We start from the raw sequence: 22,280 nt of genomic DNA, 5'->3' as shown, positions 1-22,280 counted from the left end.
AGCTATTGAATGAGGCAATTAAGTAATTGTTGCTATGTTGTATTGGAAACCATGTACACACTTCTGTATGAATACAAAATGTTATTTTGATAATGGTTAAAAATGTGTGGGTACACAGAGCTTTTGTCACGCTAGGGGATTATAGCTAGGTTCTGACTAGTTTTTTAAAAAACTACATTTTCATTCCAGTTAGCCCGTGAAGCCTAAAGGTGCTGGAGGTTGGTCATTGCCAGGAGAAAATTCTTTGACCTGGTGGGGTAAATATTAAAAATGGCAAGGGAAAATATGGATGTAAAATTTTAAAAATGGAAATAGAGAATGATTATTTGAAAGCTGAACATTTGCCCTGAAGCTCCTTAATCTAATCAATGCTCTGCATCCACCCCATGGCTTATCACTGGTCATGTGCCAGTGTAGGCTGGGAGTGCTTTTTTTCCAAATTCCTTAGCTGCACAAAAGGTCCTGCTTTTTAAGTAACCAGCTGTGCAATTAACTAATGTGCCCTTGTTTACTTATTGCAAATCTAACATTTTAGCTTTCCTGACTTGATGGATAAGATTCTGACTGATTGAATTACATATGAGGTGCATCGCTTTTTTCCAAATTATCAGATGCAGAATTCAGCTAGGGCTGATTTTAAATTGACTCCAGGACAGTTTTCCGGTGATCTGAGATCTTGGGCTTTGAATGTGTTTGAACAAGTACTTGCAAATCCCAGCACAATAGAAATGTGTTTCAGTTTACAAACTGCAGTGAAAATTATTCAAAGGTTTTTCTCCATTTAGAGTGTTAAATTTTGGGCGCCCCCACTATTGAAGAGATTGAGGCCATAAAAATGACTGCGTGGATTCATTAGAATGATAACTGCATGGATTATACAACACAGGCACAAACGCGTACAGTCCAGCTGGTGTTAAACCATTATTTATACATCGTCTGATTCTGCTCCCAATCCAATTCACCACATCCCATCCTGTTACAAAATGGGAGCACCTTTTAGTTCAAGTTTTTGTCAGTATTTTTAACCATGTTGGCCATTTCTCCTCACTTCTGATAAGGGTGGTATCAGAGTAAGAAGTCTCTCAACACCAGGTTAAAGTCCAACAGGTTTATTTGGTAGCAAGTTTTCGGAGCGCTGCCCCTTCATTAGATGAGTGGAAAGTTGGGTTCACAAACGGGGCATGTATAGACATAAACTCAATTACAAGATAATGGTTGGAATGCGAGTCTTAACAGGTAATCAAGTTTTTACAGGTACAGACAATGCGAGTGGAGAGAAGGTTAAGCACAGGCTAAAGAGGTGTGAATTGTCTCAAGCCAGGACAGTTGGTAAGATTTTGCAAGCCCAGGCAAGTCGTGGGGGTTACAGATAGTGTGGCATGAACCCAAGATCCTGGTTGAGGCCATCCTCATGCGTACGGAACTTGGCTATCAGTTTCTGCTCGGTGATTCTGCGTTGTCATGTGTCTTGAAGGCCGCCTTGGAGAATGCTTACCCGAAGATCAGAGGCTGAATGCCCTTGACTGCTGAAGTGTTCCCCAACAGGAAGGGAGCACTCCTGCCTGGTGATCGTCGAGCGGTATCCATTGTCATAGCGTCTCGCCAATGTATCATGCCTCAGGACATCCTTTCCTGCAGCGTATCAGGTAAACAATGATGGCCGAGTCGCAAGAGTGTGTATCTGGTGGATGGTGTTCTCACATGAGATGATGGCAACCGTGTTGATGATCCGGTGTGTCTTGCAGAGGTTGCTGTGGCAGGGCTGTGTGGTGTTGTGGTCACCGTTCTGAAGGCTGGGTAGTTTGCTGCAAACAATGGTCTGTTTGAGGTTGCGCAGTTGTTTGAAAGCAAGTAGTGGGGATGGCCTTGGCGAGATGTTCGTCTTCATCGATGATGTGTTGAAGGCTCTGAAGAAGATGTCGTAGTTTCTCCGCTCTGGGGAAGTACTGGGCGGCGAAGGTACTCTGTCCGCCGTGTCCTGTGTTTGCCTTCTAAGGAAGTCTATGCGGTTTTTCGCTATGACGCGTTGGAACTGTCGATTGATGAGTCAAGTGCCATATCCTGTTCTTATGAGGGTGTCTTACAGCGTCTGTAGGTGTCTGTTGCGATCCTCCTCATCTGAGCAGATCCTGTGTTTTTGGAGGGCTTGTCCATAGGGGATGGCTCCTTTAACGTGTTTAGGATGGAAGCTGGAGAAGTGGAGCATCATGAGGCTATCCTTGGGCTTGTGGTACAGTGAAGTGCTGAGGTGACTGTCCTTGATGGAGATGCATGTGTCCAAAAATGCAACCGATTCCGGAGAGTAGTCCATGGTGAATCTGATGGTGGGATGGAACTTATTGATGTCATCATGTAGTTGTTTCAGTGATTGTTCACCGTGAGTCCAAAGGAAGAAAATGTCATTGATGTATCTAGTGTATAGCATCGGTTGAAGGTCCTGTGCGGTGAAGAAGTCTTGTTTGAACCTGTGCATGAAGATGTTGGCCATTGTGGTGCGAATTTGGTCCCCATGGCTGTTCATGTATCTGGATGCAGAACTGGTTGTTGAAGGTGAAGACATTGTGGTCCAGGGTGAAGCGGATGAGTTGTAGAATTGTTTGGCGATTTGCAGTTGTCAGCATTGAATACTAAGGCTGTTACAGCAATGCTGTTGTCGTGGGGGATGCTAGTATAGAGTGCTGAGACGTCCGTTGTGATGAGACATGTTCCTGGTTCAACTGCTCCATGGGTGCTGAGTTTCTGTAAGAAGTCCGTAGTGTCGCGACAGAAACTGGGGGTTCCTTGTATGATGGGTTTCAGGATGCCCTCGACGTAGCCGGAGAGGTTCTCTCACAGGGTCCCATTGCCTGATATGATGGGACGGCCGGGTGTGTTGGCCTTGTGTATCTTCGGGAGGCAGCAGAGATCTCCAACATGGGGAGTATGTGGGATGAGAGCACAGAGGGTGCTCTGAAAGTCTGGATCAAAGATCTTGATCAGTCTGTTGAGTTGATGGGAGTGTTCTTTGGTTGGACCTGCGGGCAACCGTCTGTAGTGTTCCTCATTGTTCAGTTGTCGGTACACTTCTTTGCAGTAATCCGTTCTGTTCAGTATGACAGTAGCCCCTCCTTTGCTGGTTTGATAATGTTGCGGTTGGTCTTGAGAGTGCGGATGGCGTTGAGTTGTGCTTGGGTGAAGTTTAGGGCTGTCTTGAGTGCGGCTGATGAATCTGGCATTGACGCACCTCCTGACAGCTTGTGCATACATGTCGAGGGCAGTGGCCTTCTGGAGGGGTCCAATTCAACTCTTTCCTCTTCGGTTGCTGCACTGTGGATCTCTGTCAGCTGTTCCAGTTGATTGGCTGTCTCATTGGGTTCGCTGTTGGCTTCTTGGGGGTTTGTGGAAGAACTCCTGGAGCCTCATTCACCTGATGAATTCCTCTGTGTCCGCTGCGAGACTGATGGCGTCCATTTTGGTGGTGGGGCTTGGCTGAGAACTTTGATTTTGTCTGGTTGAAGGGTGTAATCCGACAAGTTGGCAATGGACTTCCTTGCAGTGGTACTGTTTTCTACTGTGGTACCGGAGGTAAGCGTTCAACAAGGTGGCCTTCAAGACACACAACAAAGCAGAATCGCTGAGCAGAAACTGATAGCCAAGTTCCGCACGCATGAGGACGGCCTCAACCAGGATCTTGGGTTCATGTCACACTATCTGTAACCTCCATGATTTGCCCGAAGTTGCAAAATTTTGCTAACTGTCTTGGCTTGAGACAATTCACACCTCCTTTAGCCTGTGCTTAACCCTCTCTCCACTCGCATTGTCTGCACCTGTAAAGACTTGATTACCTTTTTAAGACTCTCATTCCAACCATTGTCTTGTAATTGAGTCTGTGTCTATATATGCCCTGTTTGTGAACCCAACTCTCCACTCACCTGATGAAGGGGCAGCACTCAAAGCTCATGCTACCAAATAAACCTGTTGGACTTTAACCTGGTGTTGAGACTTCTTACTGTGCCTACCCCAGTTCAACGCCGGCATCTTCACATCATGATATTAGAGTTGAGAGAATATAGTTATGATGAAAGATTTGGAAAAATGGGAGCAATGTTCCCTGCAGGAGAAAAGGGAAACCTGGTAGAAGTATTCAAAATTATGAAAAGTTATGAGATGGTTGTTTAATGCTAATAATTATTAGATTATGGTGTGTAGGGATATTGTCACTGGACTAGTGATCCAGAGACACCATCAAAGGCAAAAGTGCAGCATTACCATCAACATCTGGGAATCTCTGGCCCAAGACCATCCAAAGTGGAGGAAAAACACCTGGCAAAGAGCTGAACATCTAGTGTTTTATCACCAAGTGTAACAGTGAAAGATGCACGTGGCAACCTGGGCACCCCACCCACCCTCTCTTCCAACCACGGTCTGCCCCATCTGTGACTGACTGGAGGTCGTGCATTGGTCACCTGAGAACTTGATGTGGAACCAAGTCATCCTCAACTCCATTCTAATGCCTAAGAAGATGATTTTGAACAGATGGAGCAATTCTAGACTGGGCATCTGAGTCGTGAGCAGCAGCAGATTTGTACTCAACCACAATCTGTAACCTCATGGCCCATCATATATCCCCATCTCTATACCATTACCACCAAACCAGGTGGTGATCACTGGTTCAATGAAGAATGCAGGAGGGCATGTCAGGAGCAGCACCAGACATACTTAAAAATGAGGTATCAACTTGGTGATGCATGCTGTTTGGCAGGCAAGTAGTCCCAAGCAGCAAGCAATAGACAGAGCACAGTGATTCCACATCCAATGCATCAGATCCAAGTTCTGTAGTTCTGCAACATCCAGTCATAAATAATGGTAGACAGCTAAACTCACTGGGAAGGAGCCTCTGAAATACCCCCATCCTCAATGATGGGGGAGCACAACACATGGAAAAGTTATAGCTGAAGATTGTTGCAAATACTTCAGCCGTAATGCAAGGTGTTTGACACTATCCAGGACACTGACATCCCATACACATTCACTCCCTTCACCATCAACGTACAGTGGCAGCAATGTTGCACTTCAGGAACTCACCAAGTCTCCTGAGAGAGCACCTTTTGAAACCCAATACCACTATCACCTAGAAGAACAAGGGCAGCCAGATTGTCATCTTCCCTGTTAATGGGTACAAACATTTATATTCCTCCCCAGGCCACTGAAGCATACTGTACAGATTTAGTTTCCTGCCCTCCACCAGGACAGCCATTTCCGATCTATACTAATTCCATTTAAGCTCTTGCTAGTAAGGTATAAGACTAAACGTTAACCATTCACAGCATTGCGCTAGCATTAGAGTTGTGTTAATTTGAATAGCTGTTCCAAGTGCAAAAATAATATGCAAGGAACATGATCAAAAGGCAAATGTTGGAAAATTCTTGACTACAGGAAGCTCAATAACTCCTGAGTGACCTGAAGTGGAGGCGATAAACTGAATCAGCAATGTCCTAATAGCTGCTCAACATAATCCCTATCAGGCTGCATATCCACATCCATCAGTATGCTACAGGTGAACACACATTCTGTCCCCACTTCAACCACTTACCCCTCCACCGTGGTTAGCACTGCTGCCTCACAGCGCCAAGGACCCGGGTTCGATTCCCGGCTTAGGTTGCTGTCTGTGTGGAGTTTGCACGTTCTCCCCATGTCTGCGTGGGTTTCCTCTAGGTGCTCTGGTTTCCTCCCACAGTCTGAAAGGTGTGCTGGTTAGGTGCATTGACCCGAACAGGCGCCTGAGTGTGGTGATTAGGGGAATTTCACAGTAACTTCGTTGCAGTGTTACTGTAAGCCTTACTTGTGACTAATAAATTCACTTTAACTTTTCTTCCCTTGCTGGATGTCTGCTGCCCTTTCCCAAAGCAAGTATTCAAATTGTTGGAAGTTGATGAGATGCAATAGCTGGTGATGGGCATAGTTGGAGAAACGTGTGGCAAAGAGAACAAAAGGTTTCCTGTCCTAAGCAAGTAGCCCAACCCCAATGGGCAGAATTCAATGGTTGCACTCCCTCGCCATTTCTCATCGAATCCACTGCGGTCTGCGCCATCTGGCAGTTGGCGTTCCAAGCCCTCATGGATTTCGAAGACTGAGGTGCAATTACTGTGCTCTTCCTCATGTATGTCTCATCCCCTTAGTTTTCCTCCACTTATCTATCAGTCCCTCCATTTATTCCTCCATCCTCTTCTCTGATCCTGTTCTTCACCATCTTTTTCTTCCCTGTTGTGTCTCCTGCTCCAGAACTATCCCACACATGAGGCTACAGATGCTTCTCGCTTTGCATCAGCTGTACTCGAGTGGCTTTTTTTACTGTCATAGCATGACCACCTCTTTTCCATGGCCGATAACTTCCAGCCCAAAGGGCCCGGCTTACTGGGATTGTGCGCCACACGTGCACCAGGACAATGGGGAAGTCCCAATGCACAGACACGCGCACCGAAAGCATGCCAACTTTAAACCTCCAATTCTGCTTTTCAAAGCTGCCGATATGGAGTAGTAGTCTCTCCCTAACTTTGCTTCCTTGTCCCGATGATGGGTGAATGTTTACACTTATTTATTTTAACTTTTTTTTTCTGCTCCAGCTGCAGCAAGTAGACCTATTCTTTGGGTGGATTGATTTTTTGTAAATGTATTCAAAAGATGTTTAAGATATATGTAATGCACAGAAAGCGAAAGGTTAAAAAAATTTTTTTTTTTTTTACAGCTTTGTCATGACATACTGTTAATTCCAGTAAACAAAGTGGATTTGCAATGTCAGTAATCAGTTTCAGCTAAAGTCCATTTGGATTTTGCTATGTATTTTAAGCAGTGTTTATCCCAAGATCCTTAAAAGCCTCTTAAGATATAGGGTGAAATGAGTTCTGCATTTACAGTGGGAAGTGCAAATGCTTTAAGAAAGTGTATTCCTTAAGATGACATATACAAGTTTCCTGTAAACTGATGTGAATTATAGGTATTGCAGGATCCAGTGCAGATTGAAGAGATGGAGTCACGTACCACCTCTGCTGGTACATCATGCTTTTAGCTTGGCTTCCTGAAATCGCTGAAGCTCTTTTGAGGGTTCAACATAGGCACAGAGATCATGAGAGAAGAGTCAGACTACATGTAAAATGAACAATTAATATGTCCAAACCTTACCCCTCCCCCTCACAATGGTCCCTTATGCCCCCTTCCCTACTTGTTTTCAGAGACAACAGAACTGTTGTTAAAGTTTTTTTTAAAAAATGTTTTATTGATTGTTAGAGAAAAAATATATTATTGCAAGAAATTTGAGAAGATGAGGCAATTAAACAAAATGTGATAGTGCAGCTGCTAAAGTAAAATGTTTAGTTGAACGTTGATATGGTATCAAAATTTTGTATTTATAACATTAACAAAAAATGTTTTCCATTAAACTTTACAAAATCTGACTTGTGCTTCATTGAAACAATTAAACGGAACTTTTAAATATGAAGTTATACAAACGCTTTATTGACCCATCAGAAAACAACAGTTAAATATGAGATAATAAATGAAGTAAACAAGGCAGAAGAATACTCATAAACACATGGTGGTTTAAATTTTCCAAGGTCCAAAATGTGAACTCTCCTTTGCTCAACCTCAGGTAATAAGGTATCCAAATCATGGTCCGAGAAATTATGGCCTCCCTTCTCCCCAATTACATTCAGTTTCTGTATTCTAAATTAAAACATACAGACATTTATAAGCATGTTACACGTAAAGTTATATAATAATGCAAATTTAAATAGCTTTACCGATTTAAAACAAATAATAAAACCTATGTTACATAACACTCATCTTCAATCATAAAAATAAACTTACAAAATATGCTTTAAATGAGCCAATAACAATAGGATTAACTGTTTTAAAGAAATGGCAAAAAAACCCTAAAAGTACAACATATCTTTACAATAGCAGGGAATCCTTTTCATCTCTGTCTTCACTTTAAAACTGCTGTTTCAAAGCGAGACCTCAATGGACGTTCCCAATCTGACCATGTCAAAAGGAGGCGTGACTAGAGTCCTCCTGCTTTAGTTGGGGCCTGCGGCAATTGTATCGCTGATAGGCTGCTACTCCCATCAGAAGCTGGATTACAATTTTTCAACTGCGCAAAAATCAGCTATTTTTGGCAGCCCAAGGTTTCCTGCTGCTGGAGAGTAGGAAGTATGTGCATACAAATTAGGAGCAGGAGTAGGCCACTTTGCTCCTCAATCCTGCTCTGCCATTCTGATTGCAACCTCGCCTCTACATCCCTGCCTACCCCCAATAACCTTTTGCCCCCTTGCTTATCATGAATCTATCTATCTCTGCCTTACAAATATTTAAAGTTTCTGCTGCAGTCATTTGAGGAAGAGTTTCAATGACTCAACCCCTGGAAGAAAAGTACATTCCTCATCTGCCTTAAATAAGTGACCCAGTGACCATGAAATTTGTGTCATATACAAGTGTCTGTCCAAAGAACTACCACAAAATATTGTGATCTTTTTACTACAAGTAGATGAGGAGGCAGGCCCTGAATCTACCTTGGTCAGAAAAGCGATCCAAGTCTTTGCTGTCAGTGTAAGCAAGATTATTGATATGTGATATACTTAAGATCTGGTTTAAGGATTTTGTAAATAGCACTTCAGTGTTTGGCAAGAAATGAAACTGTGCGAATCTTGGCATGGATAAAATTTGTAAACTCACCGTTTTTATTTCAGCAATGTTGCAATACTAAAAATTTGGGTGGTTTATTATTCATTTTTCTGACAAACTTATAAAAAGTTAGCTGGTTTAGTATAACTGGTGGATGACGTGCCCTTCTTGCCTTTACCCTGAGCATAAGATGCTGCAGTAGGTGTGTACGTTCCCAATGAAGATTGGCTTCTGTGTCCCTGAGCTTTTGAGATAAATGAACGATTCTGCTGTTCTGTATCTGATGCATATCTGTGGTTTTTTGTGACTGAAAGGTTCCATGCTCCGTTCAGCATGTTGTATAAATTGTTCAAACACGCCACCAAAGCTAGCTTTACTGTAAGAAATTAAGTGCAGAAGTAAGCCTTTTAGCCTCTGAAGTTTGTTCCGCCATTTGATTAAGTTGTAGCTGATCTGATTGTGACTGGAAGTCTGCTTTCCTATCTGCCCCCATAACTCTTGATTCCCATGCTGATCAGAAATCAAACTCTGCCTTGTTTTGATATATGTTAGCTTATTTGTATGTGCATTTATTTTTATTACATTTTCTGGGGCTTCTAATTTTTTCATGGAATTAGGCAGTGTTGACAATGCTAGCATTTGTTGCCCACCCTTCAGTTGACTTGATCCAAATAGCTTGCTAGACCATTTCAGAATCAACCGCATTGCTGTTGTCCTGGCCTACAGGTAATGACAGCAGATTTCCTTCTCTAAAGGAAATTCATGGGTTTTTACAATAATCAATTTATTAATTAAATTTAAATTCTACCAGCTGCCATGGTGGGATTTGAACTCTCATATCCCCAGTACATTAGTCTAGACCTCTGAATTACTCGTCCAGTGGCTTTACCACCACACTATATCTCCACCCTCCCAAACAAATGGTCAAACGTGTTTACAGCATGACAACATTGGATTGTTGTCTGAACATTCTGTAACTGGTGTTTGGTCTGCGTTCCCTCAATTGGGTGTTGATCTCCCTTCGCGAGGCAACAGAAGTGACTAAGAGGGTACATGTAAGCAAGTATAATTTTGTAGTTTGAAGAATTTGATGCGCAGGTCGTTTTTTGTTTATACGGCAGTTTTTTTTTCTTGGTACTACTTTCCCGTACATATTCAACTGGTTTATTTGCATTTAAAATGGTTATGGAATTAATTTGTACAGCTGCAGTTGAAATTTTGCATTCAGGCACTTTTATTCAAATATTCCAATGATTGTGGCTTCTGGCAACCACAGACTTTAGTCTGTTTGCATTTGAAATGTTTTTCGATCGTAGAACCGTGCAGGCTAGTTTACAGTCCTAATCCTTAGATTTGCTATGATTTGTTATTGTGAAAGTTGGATCACGATACGATAGAAACTGCAGCTATGTGAAGGAAAACAGAACTAATGAAGCAGCATGACTGTCATTTTTAAAAACCGAGAATAGATTTTGTTTATTTTTCCATATCTTTTTTTATTTTTCTTCAGTCGTGACATTGAAAATAAGGAGACCCTCAGGGGGTTACCAAAAATGGATGACCGCCCAGAGGAGCGCATGATCAGGGAAAAGCTCAAGGTGACATGCATGCCAGCCTGGAAACATGAGTGGCTAGAAAGAAGAAACCGGCGAGGACCTGTAGTAAGTATAAGTAGGAATTATATAAAAGTAACACATTTTGGAGCACGGGTTCAGGCAGGATTCATTTCTGAAGTTTGTACCTTTTTCATTCAATGACAAATATATGCTTATGTCTTGTGTTTTATTTACTGTAAAGATGCACTTTCACAGATTTTGTTAATGATTAGAAAAAGGATTTATTAAGAATTGTTCAGCAGCCAATGGCTGCAGCATGTTCCCTACATTTCTCTTGCCTAAGAGGGCTCCACTCCCAAGGTGATTCCCCATAAATCCCAATTGGTTCCCCCAAGGCCAGGTGACCATTAATTTGCTGTGTTGCCCTTAAAGGGAGAGTCACCACCTAGTTTGTGCTTAAAGGTACTAAGTGATAATTTAAAGCTGAATGTACCTCTGCTTTGACAAGACAGTGAGATTTAACTTGGACAGATTTGTGGTCTGGTATCAATGGGGTCAATCCTAGGATTTAGTATCACCGTGAGCTAGTCTGATTTGGCAAAAATAAATGATGCTCATGGAGTTTGCCAGTACTATAGTAGTGTTGGCTTTGATCTGGGATAACTCGGAAGAGTAGGGAAATGAGCTTTGGTCAGACAGAGTTGAACATAAAACCTGGGTCACAATGTTTGGGAGAAAATCCCATGTGTAACAGTAAAACAGCAACTCATTACTGTGATAAGATTGTAAAATGCTGATGATGATACACTTGGGAACCTTATGGAAATATTAAAGTTCCTTTTGTGAAATGAATGGTCAAAATGTCACATTAATTTTGAATATTTGAATGTTGTGCTTATGGAATGTGGATGGCTCTGGCTAGGCCAGATTTTATTCCCCATCTCTAATTGCCCTTAAGTAGGTGGTAGTGAGCTGTGTTCTTGAACAACTGCAGTCCTTGTGGTATATACACCTAAATCTGTACACACCTACTCTGTGAAGAAATTGTGTGACTTGGAAAGACTTGCAGGTAATGTTACCATGTGCCTATTAATCTTGTTTTTTCGAGGTGGTAGAGGTTGTGAGATTGCCTATATATGTTTGATAGAAACAGCAAGATTTAATTAAATTATTTTGAAATCCCAATAGCAATAATTTGAAATGCATTAACAATGATTCCTTCTCCATCTGCCTTGCAGGTTGTGAAACCAATGCCAGTGAAAGCAGATGGGGCTGAGTTAGGCAAGCAAGCATCTGACTGTCAAACTGATGTAAATGCCTCACCACAAATGCAACGAGGAAGACGTAGTCCTTCCCCTGGCAGTTCATCTTCATCGGCCACATCATCTTCGTCTTCGTCAAAAACTACTACAAAGTCTGAATCTCCTGGTGTAAGAAGGAAAAGAGTATCACCAGTTCCTGTAAGTGCAAGAAGTAAGAATTTCTATCCTTTCCAATTACTTTGGAAGAATCTACATTTGTATATTAAATGCTAAAATCAATTGCCACAAATTGATTGAGTTTCCAAAAATAATGGTACATCAGAATTGGTCTTTTCATTTGTCATTTAACACATTGATATCTCTCCAGGGATAGCATGTAGGCCCGATTCCAAACACCTCTAACGCCAAGGACTCAAAACCTCCCAATACAAAGTTTGAGCTCACCTTTTGCTTGCTGAATAGGCCACCTTTTGATCGTTGTTCAAATAATTCATCAATGATGTTTGAAGTTAACTCAGGACTTAATAAAATTATCATCTTTTCTGGACTATGGCATACTAACTCCTTTATCCCAAAGTTTGGTTAAAATGACAGTTAAACTCCTAGTTGGAAGATGGAATATTGTTAGGTTGCAACTCCCCAGCTGTGGTGGAAAATAATAATAGAACAAGAACAAGAACAATACAGCACAGGAACAGGCCCTTCGGCCCACCAAGCCCGTGTCACTCCCTGGTCCAAACTAGACCATTCTTTTGTATCCCTCCATTCCCACTCCGTTCATATGGCTATCTAGATAAATCTTAAACGTTCCCAGTGTGTCCGCCTCCACCACCTTGCCCGGCAGCGTATTCCAGGCCCCCACCAGCCTCTGTGTAAAATATGTCCTCTGATATCTGTGTTAAACCTCCCCCCCTTCACCTTGAACCTATGACCCCTCGTGAACGTCACCACCGACCCGGGGAAAAGCTTCCCACCGTTCACCCTATCTATGCCTTTCATAATTTTATACACCTCTATTAAGTCTCCCCTCATCCTCTGTCTTTCCAGGGAGAACAACCCCAGTTTACCCAATCTCTCCTCATAACTAAGCCCTTCCATACCAGGCAACATCCTGGTAAACCTCCTCTGTACTCTCTCCAAAGCCTCCACGTCCTTCTGGTAGTGTGGCGACCAGAACTGGACGCAGTATTCCAAATGCGGCCGAACCAACGTTCTATACATCTGCAACATCAGACCCCAACTTTTATACTCTATGCCCCGTCCTATAAAGGCAAGCATGCCATATGCCTTCTTCATGCCATATGCCTTCTTCTATAGCCCCTGGCTTATTAATGAAATTTTCCAGAGCTGTTCAATACATTTGATTTGATTTATTATTGTCTCATGTATTAGTATACATTGAAAAATATTGTTTCTTGCGCACTATATAGACAAAGCATACCGTTCATAGATAAGGAAAGGAGAGTGCAGAATGTAGTGTTACAGTCATAGCTAGGGTGTAGAGAAAGATCAACTTAATGAGAGGTAGGTCCATTCAAAAGACTGATGGCAGCAAACAAGAAGCTGTTTTTGAGTCTGTTGGTAAGTGTCCTCAGAGTTGTCTTTTTCCCAGTGGAAGAGAGTATGTCCAGAGTGCATGGAGTCCTTTATTATGCTGGCTGCTTTTCCGAGGCAGTGAGAAGTGTCAATGGATGGGAGGCTGGTTTGAATGATGGACTGGGCTTTGTTCACTTTCTAGTTTATTGCGATCTTGGACAGAGCAGGAGCCATACCAAGCTGTGATACAACCAGAAAGAATGCTCTCTCTGGTGTATCTGTAGAAGTTGGTGAGAGTTATAGCGGACATGCCAAATTTCCTTAGTTTTCTGAGAAAGTAGAGGCATTGGTGGGGCTTTCTTAACTATAGCGTCTGCATGGAGGGACCAGGACAGGTTGATGGTGATCTGGATATTTAAAACTTGAAGCTCTCGACCATTTCTACTTTGTCCCCATTGATGTAGACAAGGGCATGTTCCCCTTTACACTTCCTGAAATTGATGACTATCTCCTTCATTTTGTTGACCATTGAGGGAGAGATTATTGTCGTCGCACCAGTTCACCAGATTCTTCTTCTCTTTCCTTACATGTGCTGGTGTTGTGATTATAATGCTAACACTGCCACCTTGTAAAACTGAAATTATAGTTATAACTGTACAAGTTGTATAGAATATGCAGCCACTTGGCCCAACTGATCTTTGCAGCTGTTTAGGCTCTAAGGGCTGCCTACTGCCCTACTTCCCTTCACTCTCTCTGTGAGCATTCCGCAGAGACCGTTCCCTCCGGGATAACTCAGTCCACTCCTCCACTATACCCAACACCTCTCCTGTCATTCATGGCACCTTCCCATGCAATCGCAGAAGGTGTAACACCTGACCGTTACCTCTTCTATGCTTACTATCCAAAGTCCAAGACATACATTCCAGGTTAAGCAGCGTTTTACTTGCACCTCTTTCAATTTGATGTATTGCATTCACTGCTCCCAATGTGGTCGTCTCTATATTGGAGAGACCAAGCGTAGACTGGGTAATCGCTTTGCTGAGCACCTTCGGTCTGTGCGCAATCAGGACCCTGACTTTCCGGTTGCTTGCCATTTTAACACGACCCTGCTCCCATGCCCACATGTCTGTCCTTGGCCAGCTGCAATGCAAACTGGAGGAACAGCATCTCATCTTCTGGCTGGCACTTTACAGCCTTCCGGTCTCAACATCAAATTCAACAACTTCAGATGATTAGCTCAACCCCTCTGTTTTCACTTTATTTAATTTTTTTACTGTTCTCTACCTTTAATTTCTTTATTGTCTTTCATTTTTCTTCCCTCCCCCGCTCTTCCCCCTTTTCTCCCCCTTTGCTTCCCCTTTTCTAAATTTTAGCTCTCCCCCCAACATCGTCATCTGTCACAGCTTATCCTCTGATTTTAGCTTCTCTGCTGTTTGGTCATTCACACCCTTTATTCTCTCTGTGGAGGCAGCCATTAGCAGCCTTTTCCCCTGGTTTCTGTAGCTATGACTCATCTTTCATTCCCTCACCCTGTCATATAAATATCTCCCACTTTCTATGCCTTTTAGCTTTGACAAAGAGTCATCTGGACTCAACGTCATCGCTTTTCTCTCCTTACAGATGCTGCCAGACCTGCTGAGATTTTCCAGCATTTTCTCTTTTGGTTTCAGATTCCAGCATCTGCAGTAATTTGCTTTTATCTACTGCCCTAATTCATTTAACTCATATCAAAATACTTATCTATTCCTTTCTCCCTCATGCACTTAGCATTGAGGCATTTAAGAAGAAGCTAATTGCCTCAATTATTCCATGTGGTAGCAGCAGCAAGCACCATTCTATAACCAATCGGTTTCGCCTGAATTCCTCCTTGGATTTATTCATGATTATAGATTTTTGACCCCTAGTTTTGGACTCCCTTCATTAGCTTGCCCTTTAGCTTTCTCTCTTCTTGAGAACAGTGCTAACCTGTTCAGTCTTTTCTAATTAGAACCTCTCAGTTCTATCACAATATACAAACACAAGACATTGTGTAACATTGCCTTTAAACTGATAACTGGAAATTTAAGAATCCAGTTTATTCATGTAAGCATATTGCAACTAAAGAATGTATAAGTTGGGATGGTACTCTATATCTCTTCCTGGAATGAAGAGGGTTAATTCAAATGGAGTAAGTTATTTTGAGTAGTTTCCATGGTAAAACCTAATGCATTAAGAATTACCCAGTATGAAGCAATTTTGTGAAGTGGCAGCTATTGGTGGAATACATGCAAAATAATTGAAAATAGCTTAACTAGATGATTCGTGTTGAATGCATTTTAACCAGCACTGGTTTGTCCATTACATAAGCAACGTTTTAGTTTAAATTTCCATGATTTCTGGTCCACTTGGGATTAAAGGATTTCAGACCTCTGCTAATGCTCTTGGGGCAGCCCTATGCATGAATAGCCCAGTGACCACTCTGTCCCCATGTGGTTAAAATCGGGGATCGAAGGGTGGGAAACTGAGACTGGATCTATATTTTTGCCCTATCGCATGCATGGATTTTATACTTAGTTTTCCATTAAGGTCCCGTGGACAAAATTTGAAAATGTGGGCAAGTCTGGAATTGTGACCAACGTTTTAAGCATCATTCACCTTTTTTAAAAAAGACTAGTCACTGATTTGATTTTGGGTCTTATTTTTGCAAATAGGCAGCTATGCTTGCCTATTCAACAATAACTTTGCTTCAGAAGGAATTGGCTATGAAGTGCTTTGAGATGTCCTCTGGATATAAAATGCACTATGTAAAGATGAGTTGCTTTCCTTTGTTAGAGAACTATATTTGTAGAAAATTGATAGAATTCATGCTTATGCTATAAAAGATTGTAGTCATTTGAGTTTAGAACAAGTAATAGAACTCTTTCCAGCATCTGGCCATATTTGCCTGATGTTGGACTACTGAAAGCCAGCTGTCCAAAAATGGTTCACTTCTGGCTCACATCAGTGCCAAATATTTTCAGTGTCTATTTTTAACAACACTCTATTTATAAATAGTGCTGCTGGAAAGTTATCCTCTAACATTAATTTTCATAGATGTAACTGTCATCTTTCACTCCCCATGCCAAAAAAAGTTAAAATTTACTATTAAATTGTGTACTGTCTAGTTGTGGGTAAAGATCTTGTTCTGTCTTCAAGCTCATTAGTTGAATGTGATTCAAGCCGTGTTATATTGGAATGCTAAACATGCTGTGTATAACTGATTTGTTGGGTCTGTGCAGTCAGAGCATTTGCTGTTGTTGAGTTTATGAACGGAAGGGAGTCTATTTTTTAGAAATAAAGTGGAAATCCAATTTAGCTCGGTTGATGAATCTGTGCAAGAAGATTGATAATGTCATTATTTTGTAGTTTCAGAGTGGACGTGTGACTCCTCCAAGGAGAGCTCCTTCACCAGATGGCTTCTCACCTTACAGTCCCGAGGAAACTAACCGCAGAGTCAACAAAGTAATGCGAGCCCGACTGTACTTGCTACAACAAATAGGTCCAAACTCCTTCCTTATTGGAGGAGATGTTCCTGATAACAAGTACAGGGTGTTTATTGGTCCTCAGGTGAGTTGCATGATAATGTCTAATGTTCTATGTTAATACCATCTTGGTTTTCTTTTAAGGGAAGTAATGTGTAAGACAAAACGCAGGATGTTAACTTTGTTAATTTTATTATAGAAACTTTGTAGTTTTGATGTCTTGTGCAAAGATTTTTTTTATCCAGCAAAGATTCTAGCAGATAACTGGATGGCAAAAGCAATACATCATGAATGGTAATTGACAAATGTATCGGCGTACAAAGAGAAAATTGTACTGCAAGGATTCTAGCAAGTGATGCAGTTCTTGTGCACATAGTATGGGCTGTTCTTTTACTGCAAATATCATGTTCATTTTATTTACCTTTTTGAAACATTTTACGGAATTATTTTATCCTATAATTGGACTTCCCTTTCTCCACCCTCAAAGTTTTCCTCTTGGCAGTCTTTAACCTAATGACAGCAAAATGTACGTTTTGTTTGGTCAAATAGGGGAATTTCTATTCGGCCAAGTTTATCTAGCCTAATAAATATGGCTCTTTAAAAATGCTGCTATTTTCTCCTCGCATGCTAATTACGTATGTAATGAGGTAAAACTCAAAATGGTGGATTTGGGGCTGGTGCCTAATATGGTGCCATAGGAAGGATATCACTGCTCTTAAATTGGTTGTTGAGCAGCAAACACACATTATAGACTCAGGTATCCATATGAGTGCAAAGGAAGGTTGTACACACACAAAAGCTGGGCTTCAGTAACAAACCTGTCATTCTAAATTCATGGATATTGTCATTTTGATTCCTAGTGTCTATATTTTTCTTTCCAAATGCTTGCTAACAAAACTGTAGTAGTGAGAGAACAAGAAGTGTATGCAGGCTAATGAGTGGTGAGGATTCATTTGCCTGAATACCCTGCTGTTTCCTGGCATGTTTCAAGTTAAAATGGAGCACAGAATCCCAATTATGTCTCTGCTTCAAGACCTGTGCATTTAATACAGACAAAATACAATCTATCCAGAAGCTGTTGTATTTACATTTATCATATACAGTTAAGTGTTACTGCTAAATAGAGAAACGATGTTTGCACAGTGCTGTCTCCTATTCCATTTCTTTCTCTCAAACTCCTGAAATCCATATAATATTCGGTAACCATTTGCATCATCTACGCCAAAGGGTTTCAACCTTCTTGCTTCTGAAAGTCCCTCTCGTGTTATCAAAGTTCCACAAACTACCCAGTAGCACAAGTATTTTTCTCTGTATAAATATTGGTCTTTGTTAAACCTGTATTTATTTTTGTTTTATTTGTTCCTGGTGTTGGTACCAGATTGAGGGTTGTGTGTGGTATGCAGTGACCTGTTGCACTCGAGCCACCTTGTGCCTCTTAGCGGTGAAGCTCAGTTACTGGTTGATAGTTAAACCAAATAGTTAGAAGCTAAAGTGCAATGTACAAATTAATTAGAGGGACAGATGTACCAAACCCTGCATGGTCTCTGGTTCTTTTTGGCTCACTACTTAACCTTCTTTCAGACCTCCAGTTGAGAACCCCTGATCCATACAAAACTTGTTTTTCAAAATATGTGAAATGCCTCTGGCTCCTGCATTATGATTTCTTGATTTTGCCAAAAAATAAAGAATTCTGAGTCTATACTGTGTGTTAATGCAATGGCCAAGAGTGAATTGAAAACATGATTGCCCTGTTAGAGGATTAGGATTAACCCTCTCTGAGATCATTGCCCTGTTGGTTAAATGTGGAGTTTAAATCAGGCAGCACAGTTTGGTTGTTTTTAATTGAACCAAATGAACAGATGCCTCTGTTTTGAGGAGAACTACCTGTTCAAAAAATTGAAATATGTGGCTCCAATTTCAACCTGACAAAGAATGAAACTTGTAAAACTGAATCATCGTGTTGTCTCGTTTATTAGATGCTCTCTTTCCTGTGATGCGCATCAGTCATGGAATGCCTTTGGTGTATTGGCATCCTTCCTTTCCAGGACCAACCTGACATGACAGAGAGAGGCAGGCAGCCAGAATGACGACCACCCTCTTCCCATGTCCATTGCTGGACCCTATGAATATCCACTACAATCGGGCTCCGGAATCAACCCATAAAATTCTTGCTTACCCCTCCCACTGAGTGTAGGCTGAAGTGCAACTAAACATTTGAAAGCCCTACCTGCTACCCTTGTCCCCAAAACATACAATCTTACAAACATTGTATTATTGTAACAATATAGATAGGTTGCTACTATCACTGGTAACCTTTACTACTGTTTTCAAATATATTCAAAATCTATTTACTGGAAAAATTGTGTTCTGCTATTAGGCAACTTTGATTTATATAAGGTTATAATGACAATCTTTTATAGACCTGCAGTTGTGGACGTGGAACATTCTGCATTCATGTTCTGTTTGTTATGCTACGAGTCTTCCAGTTAGAGCCTTCTGATTCATTGCTGTGGCGAAAGACATTGAAAAACTTTGAGGTAAGACAAATAAGAAAACTGATTACTAACCCTTTGGAGGGGTTGTTGTGAATTTGTAACCTTTAAAATGTGCTTAAATGAAAGAAAAGAACTTGCATTTTTATGGCACTTTCCATGTCCCAAAGTAATTTACATTCAGTGAAGTACCTTCCATTCAGTTTGGTACTTATGAAGGGTAATAACTTGTATTGTAGGGAGCATAGCAACAAACTTGCTATTTCAAGACCTTATTGTGTGTAATGAAGTAAATGATTGGATAATCTGTTTTTAGTAATGATGGTTGAGGGATAAATTTTGACCAGGGCACGGGGAAAACAAAATAGTGTTCTGGGATCTTTTGCATTCACCTGAGAGAGTAGACTAAACTAACTGCATCACTGTCCTCGAGTTGGTTGCACCATAAGCAGAAATAAATGCAAGTGTCAAATAAAAGTAGTTTTTGGACCTAAAGAGAAGTGAATTAGCGATAGGAATGATACTAAAGTGCAGACAATATCCTGGAGAAGAAGATGCATTTTCTCTTGGGTTCATGTTGATTTGGTGGAATGTGCTATGGTGAATAGAGACTTGTGGGGTGGGAGATAAAGGCAAATGATTCTGAGTGGAGGCAGGAGGAATGAGAACAGAAGTAAATGGGCTGGATCTGGTGAAGAGTCCTATTGACTGACTGTGGGTGCAACCTCTGCTCATGATGCAGGGAAGCTTTTTCAGATGCTCTTGCAGAGGAGTTAGAGCAAATGCGGCAGTTGATGGGTTACATGCTTTTGGAAATTAGGAATTAATTTTGATTTTTTTCTTCAAAAGGTGGAGAGTCTCTTTCAGAAATACCATAGCAGACGCAGTTCACGTATCAAAGCTCCATCACGCAACACCATCCAAAAATTTGTTTCCCGCATGTCTAACTCGCACACATCTGCTTCATCCAGTACCTCTACATCCAGTACAGAACATAGGTAGGTATTTTATAATTATTAGCCATGCTTAAAAAGAGAACTGTGAATTGGTGAAGTGGCAGACAGATCCAGGAAACTCGAAACGAATTAGTCTTTCAGAAAGAAAGAAGTTGCATTTATAGCATCTTTCACAATCTCAGGATATTCCAAAGCAGTTTAGTCAATTAAGTACTCTTGAATGAACAATTTTTATGGTAATGTAGGAATCATGGCAGGGTTTATTTAGTGGCAAATAGAGTTGCACACATTACTTTGTATTGGCACCTGTATCCTTCAGTGAATCTGTGATGTGGTAGAAGGTTAATTACTGGGAGGGGTGGGGGGTATTTGACACAGGCAAGTATCATCTGATTAATGTGAGATACTGAATAAATTTGGGAGGTACAATGGATAGATTTTGCCAGAATTGAAGCCAATGCTGGTTGCTCTTTGGATGTTGGATTGCATGAAAAGTGGAACAAGATTCCAGAGCACCTCATCTTGCCATTAGTTGATTTTCAAATAAAAACAGAAACACTCAATCCCTGAGAAACACTCCAAATATGCCCCATCATCTGAGGAGAAAGAGAATGAAGTTTAGCTCATGAAATCTAATCCCTGTGCACATGCTATGCCTCTTCAGTCTCTTTGTCTTTGCTTCCATCATCCCTATTCTTAATCAATCTGATGGAGGCTTTTAAAACTCTGAAGAGCTTTGGTTTGGTAAGAATTTGGGAGAAGTTTCTTTACTCCAGAATTGTGGGCATATCATAGAAATCATAGAAACCCTACAGTGCAGAAGGAGGCCATTCGGCCCATCGAGTCTGCACCGACCACAATCCCACCCAGGCCCTACCCCCACATATTTACCTGCCAATCCCTCTAATCTACGCATCCCAGTACTCTAAGGGGCAATTTTTAACCTGGCCAATCAACCTAACCCGCACATCTTTGGACTGTGGGAGGAAACCGGAGCACCCGGAGGAAACCCACGCAGACACGAGGAGAATGTACAAACTCCACACAGACAGTGACCCGAGCCAGGAATCGAACCCGGGACCCTGGAGCTGTGAAGCAGCAGTGCTAACCACTGTGCTACCGTGAAATATGTTGTTGTATGAGGAATTGAGACAAGTAGCATGGATGCAATTAAGGGGAAGCTAGATAAGTACATGAGGGAGTAAGGATAAAAATATACCAGGGTAAGAGGCAACACATTTTGGAGGATAAATACTAGCATAGATCTGTTGGACTGATTTGCTTGTGTCTATGCTGCAAATTTTACTTGTGATCTGATCACAAGGGAACCTTTGGGTGGGGAGGAGGAGAGACCAACCTCTTTTAACCAGATTCTCATTTAGCCTGTCCCCTGAACTTGTCTGTTGATTTTGTTCCTGGAAGACCATGTCTTGAAGATCATGGTTTTTGGCATCTATAAAATCTACATTATTAATGAGGCATTTGTTTCAGTAGGTTAGAAGTTTCCTTCGACTGATGTCTTGAATGGGGGCAGCTACCTTGAGGAAAGGTTGGACAGGCTGGGCTTATATCCATTGGAGTTTAGAAGGTTGGAAGGTGATCTTATTGAGGGGAGACAGGGTGGATGCTGAAAGGATGTTTCCCCTTGTGGGAGCGACTGGAAATATAAAACACAGTTTAAAAAAATAAAAGGTCTCCAGTTTAAGACCAAAATGAGAAGAAACATTTTCTGAGTGTTAAAAATCTTTGGAACTCACTTCCCAGAGAGAAGTGAAGACAGGGCATTTTAAACATTTTTACAGCAGAAGTAAGTAGATTCTTGACAAACAAGGGAGTTGAAGGTTATCGGGTAGGTGGGAAAGTGGGGTTGAGGCCACAGAGATCACCCATTGAGTGGTGGAGCAGGCTCAAGGGGCTGAACGGTCTACTCCTGCTCCTAATTTGTATGTTCCTATATAACATGTAAGTTGGATGAATATAAAGGGAGGAAAGACAAATTGGGAAGGTGCATGGGCTTTTGTGTGGAAGAGAATTTGATCATCATAGGAATGAAAAATAACCTGAGTGAAAATTTTATGAACGGGGATGAGGCATGAGGGGAAGAAAATTAACTATGCATGTCTGCTGCCGACCCTAGATCGAGGAGGAGTTGAATATCTGGATCAAAGTGATATCTTAAGAGGAAATTGGTTTGTATTTATTGAAGAGGTGTCTTGTCTCGAGGAAAACTGACTTTGTTGATTGGAAATTCTGTAGATGTGATGGATTTCAGCAAAGCTTTTGACTGTGTGTCATATAAGCGATTAGTCCAAAGTTCAGTGAT

The 22,280-nt window shown here is 41.4% G+C and overlaps 1 protein-coding gene across 1 annotated transcript in view; it reads left to right on the top strand.

The window, feature by feature from the left end:
* The window catches only part of map3k1 (mitogen-activated protein kinase kinase kinase 1, E3 ubiquitin protein ligase), a 110,923-nt gene that overhangs the window by 48,057 nt on the left and 40,586 nt on the right, over window positions 1-22,280 (top strand). Inside the window, exons 2-6 of the mRNA XM_078218874.1 lie at window positions 10,166-10,316; window positions 11,450-11,671; window positions 16,394-16,594; window positions 18,930-19,046; window positions 19,851-19,999. Coding sequence (XP_078075000.1) covers window positions 10,166-10,316; window positions 11,450-11,671; window positions 16,394-16,594; window positions 18,930-19,046; window positions 19,851-19,999 — 840 coding nt within the window. The remainder of the gene's footprint in view (window positions 1-10,165; window positions 10,317-11,449; window positions 11,672-16,393; window positions 16,595-18,929; window positions 19,047-19,850; window positions 20,000-22,280) is intronic.

Source organism: Mustelus asterias, chromosome 1 (assembly GCF_964213995.1).
Source record: "Mustelus asterias chromosome 1, sMusAst1.hap1.1, whole genome shotgun sequence".
NCBI classification, from domain to species: Eukaryota; Metazoa; Chordata; class Chondrichthyes; order Carcharhiniformes; family Triakidae; genus Mustelus; species Mustelus asterias.
Note: the sequence above shows the minus strand (reverse complement) of the source record. Positions and strands in the feature narration are given on the sequence as shown.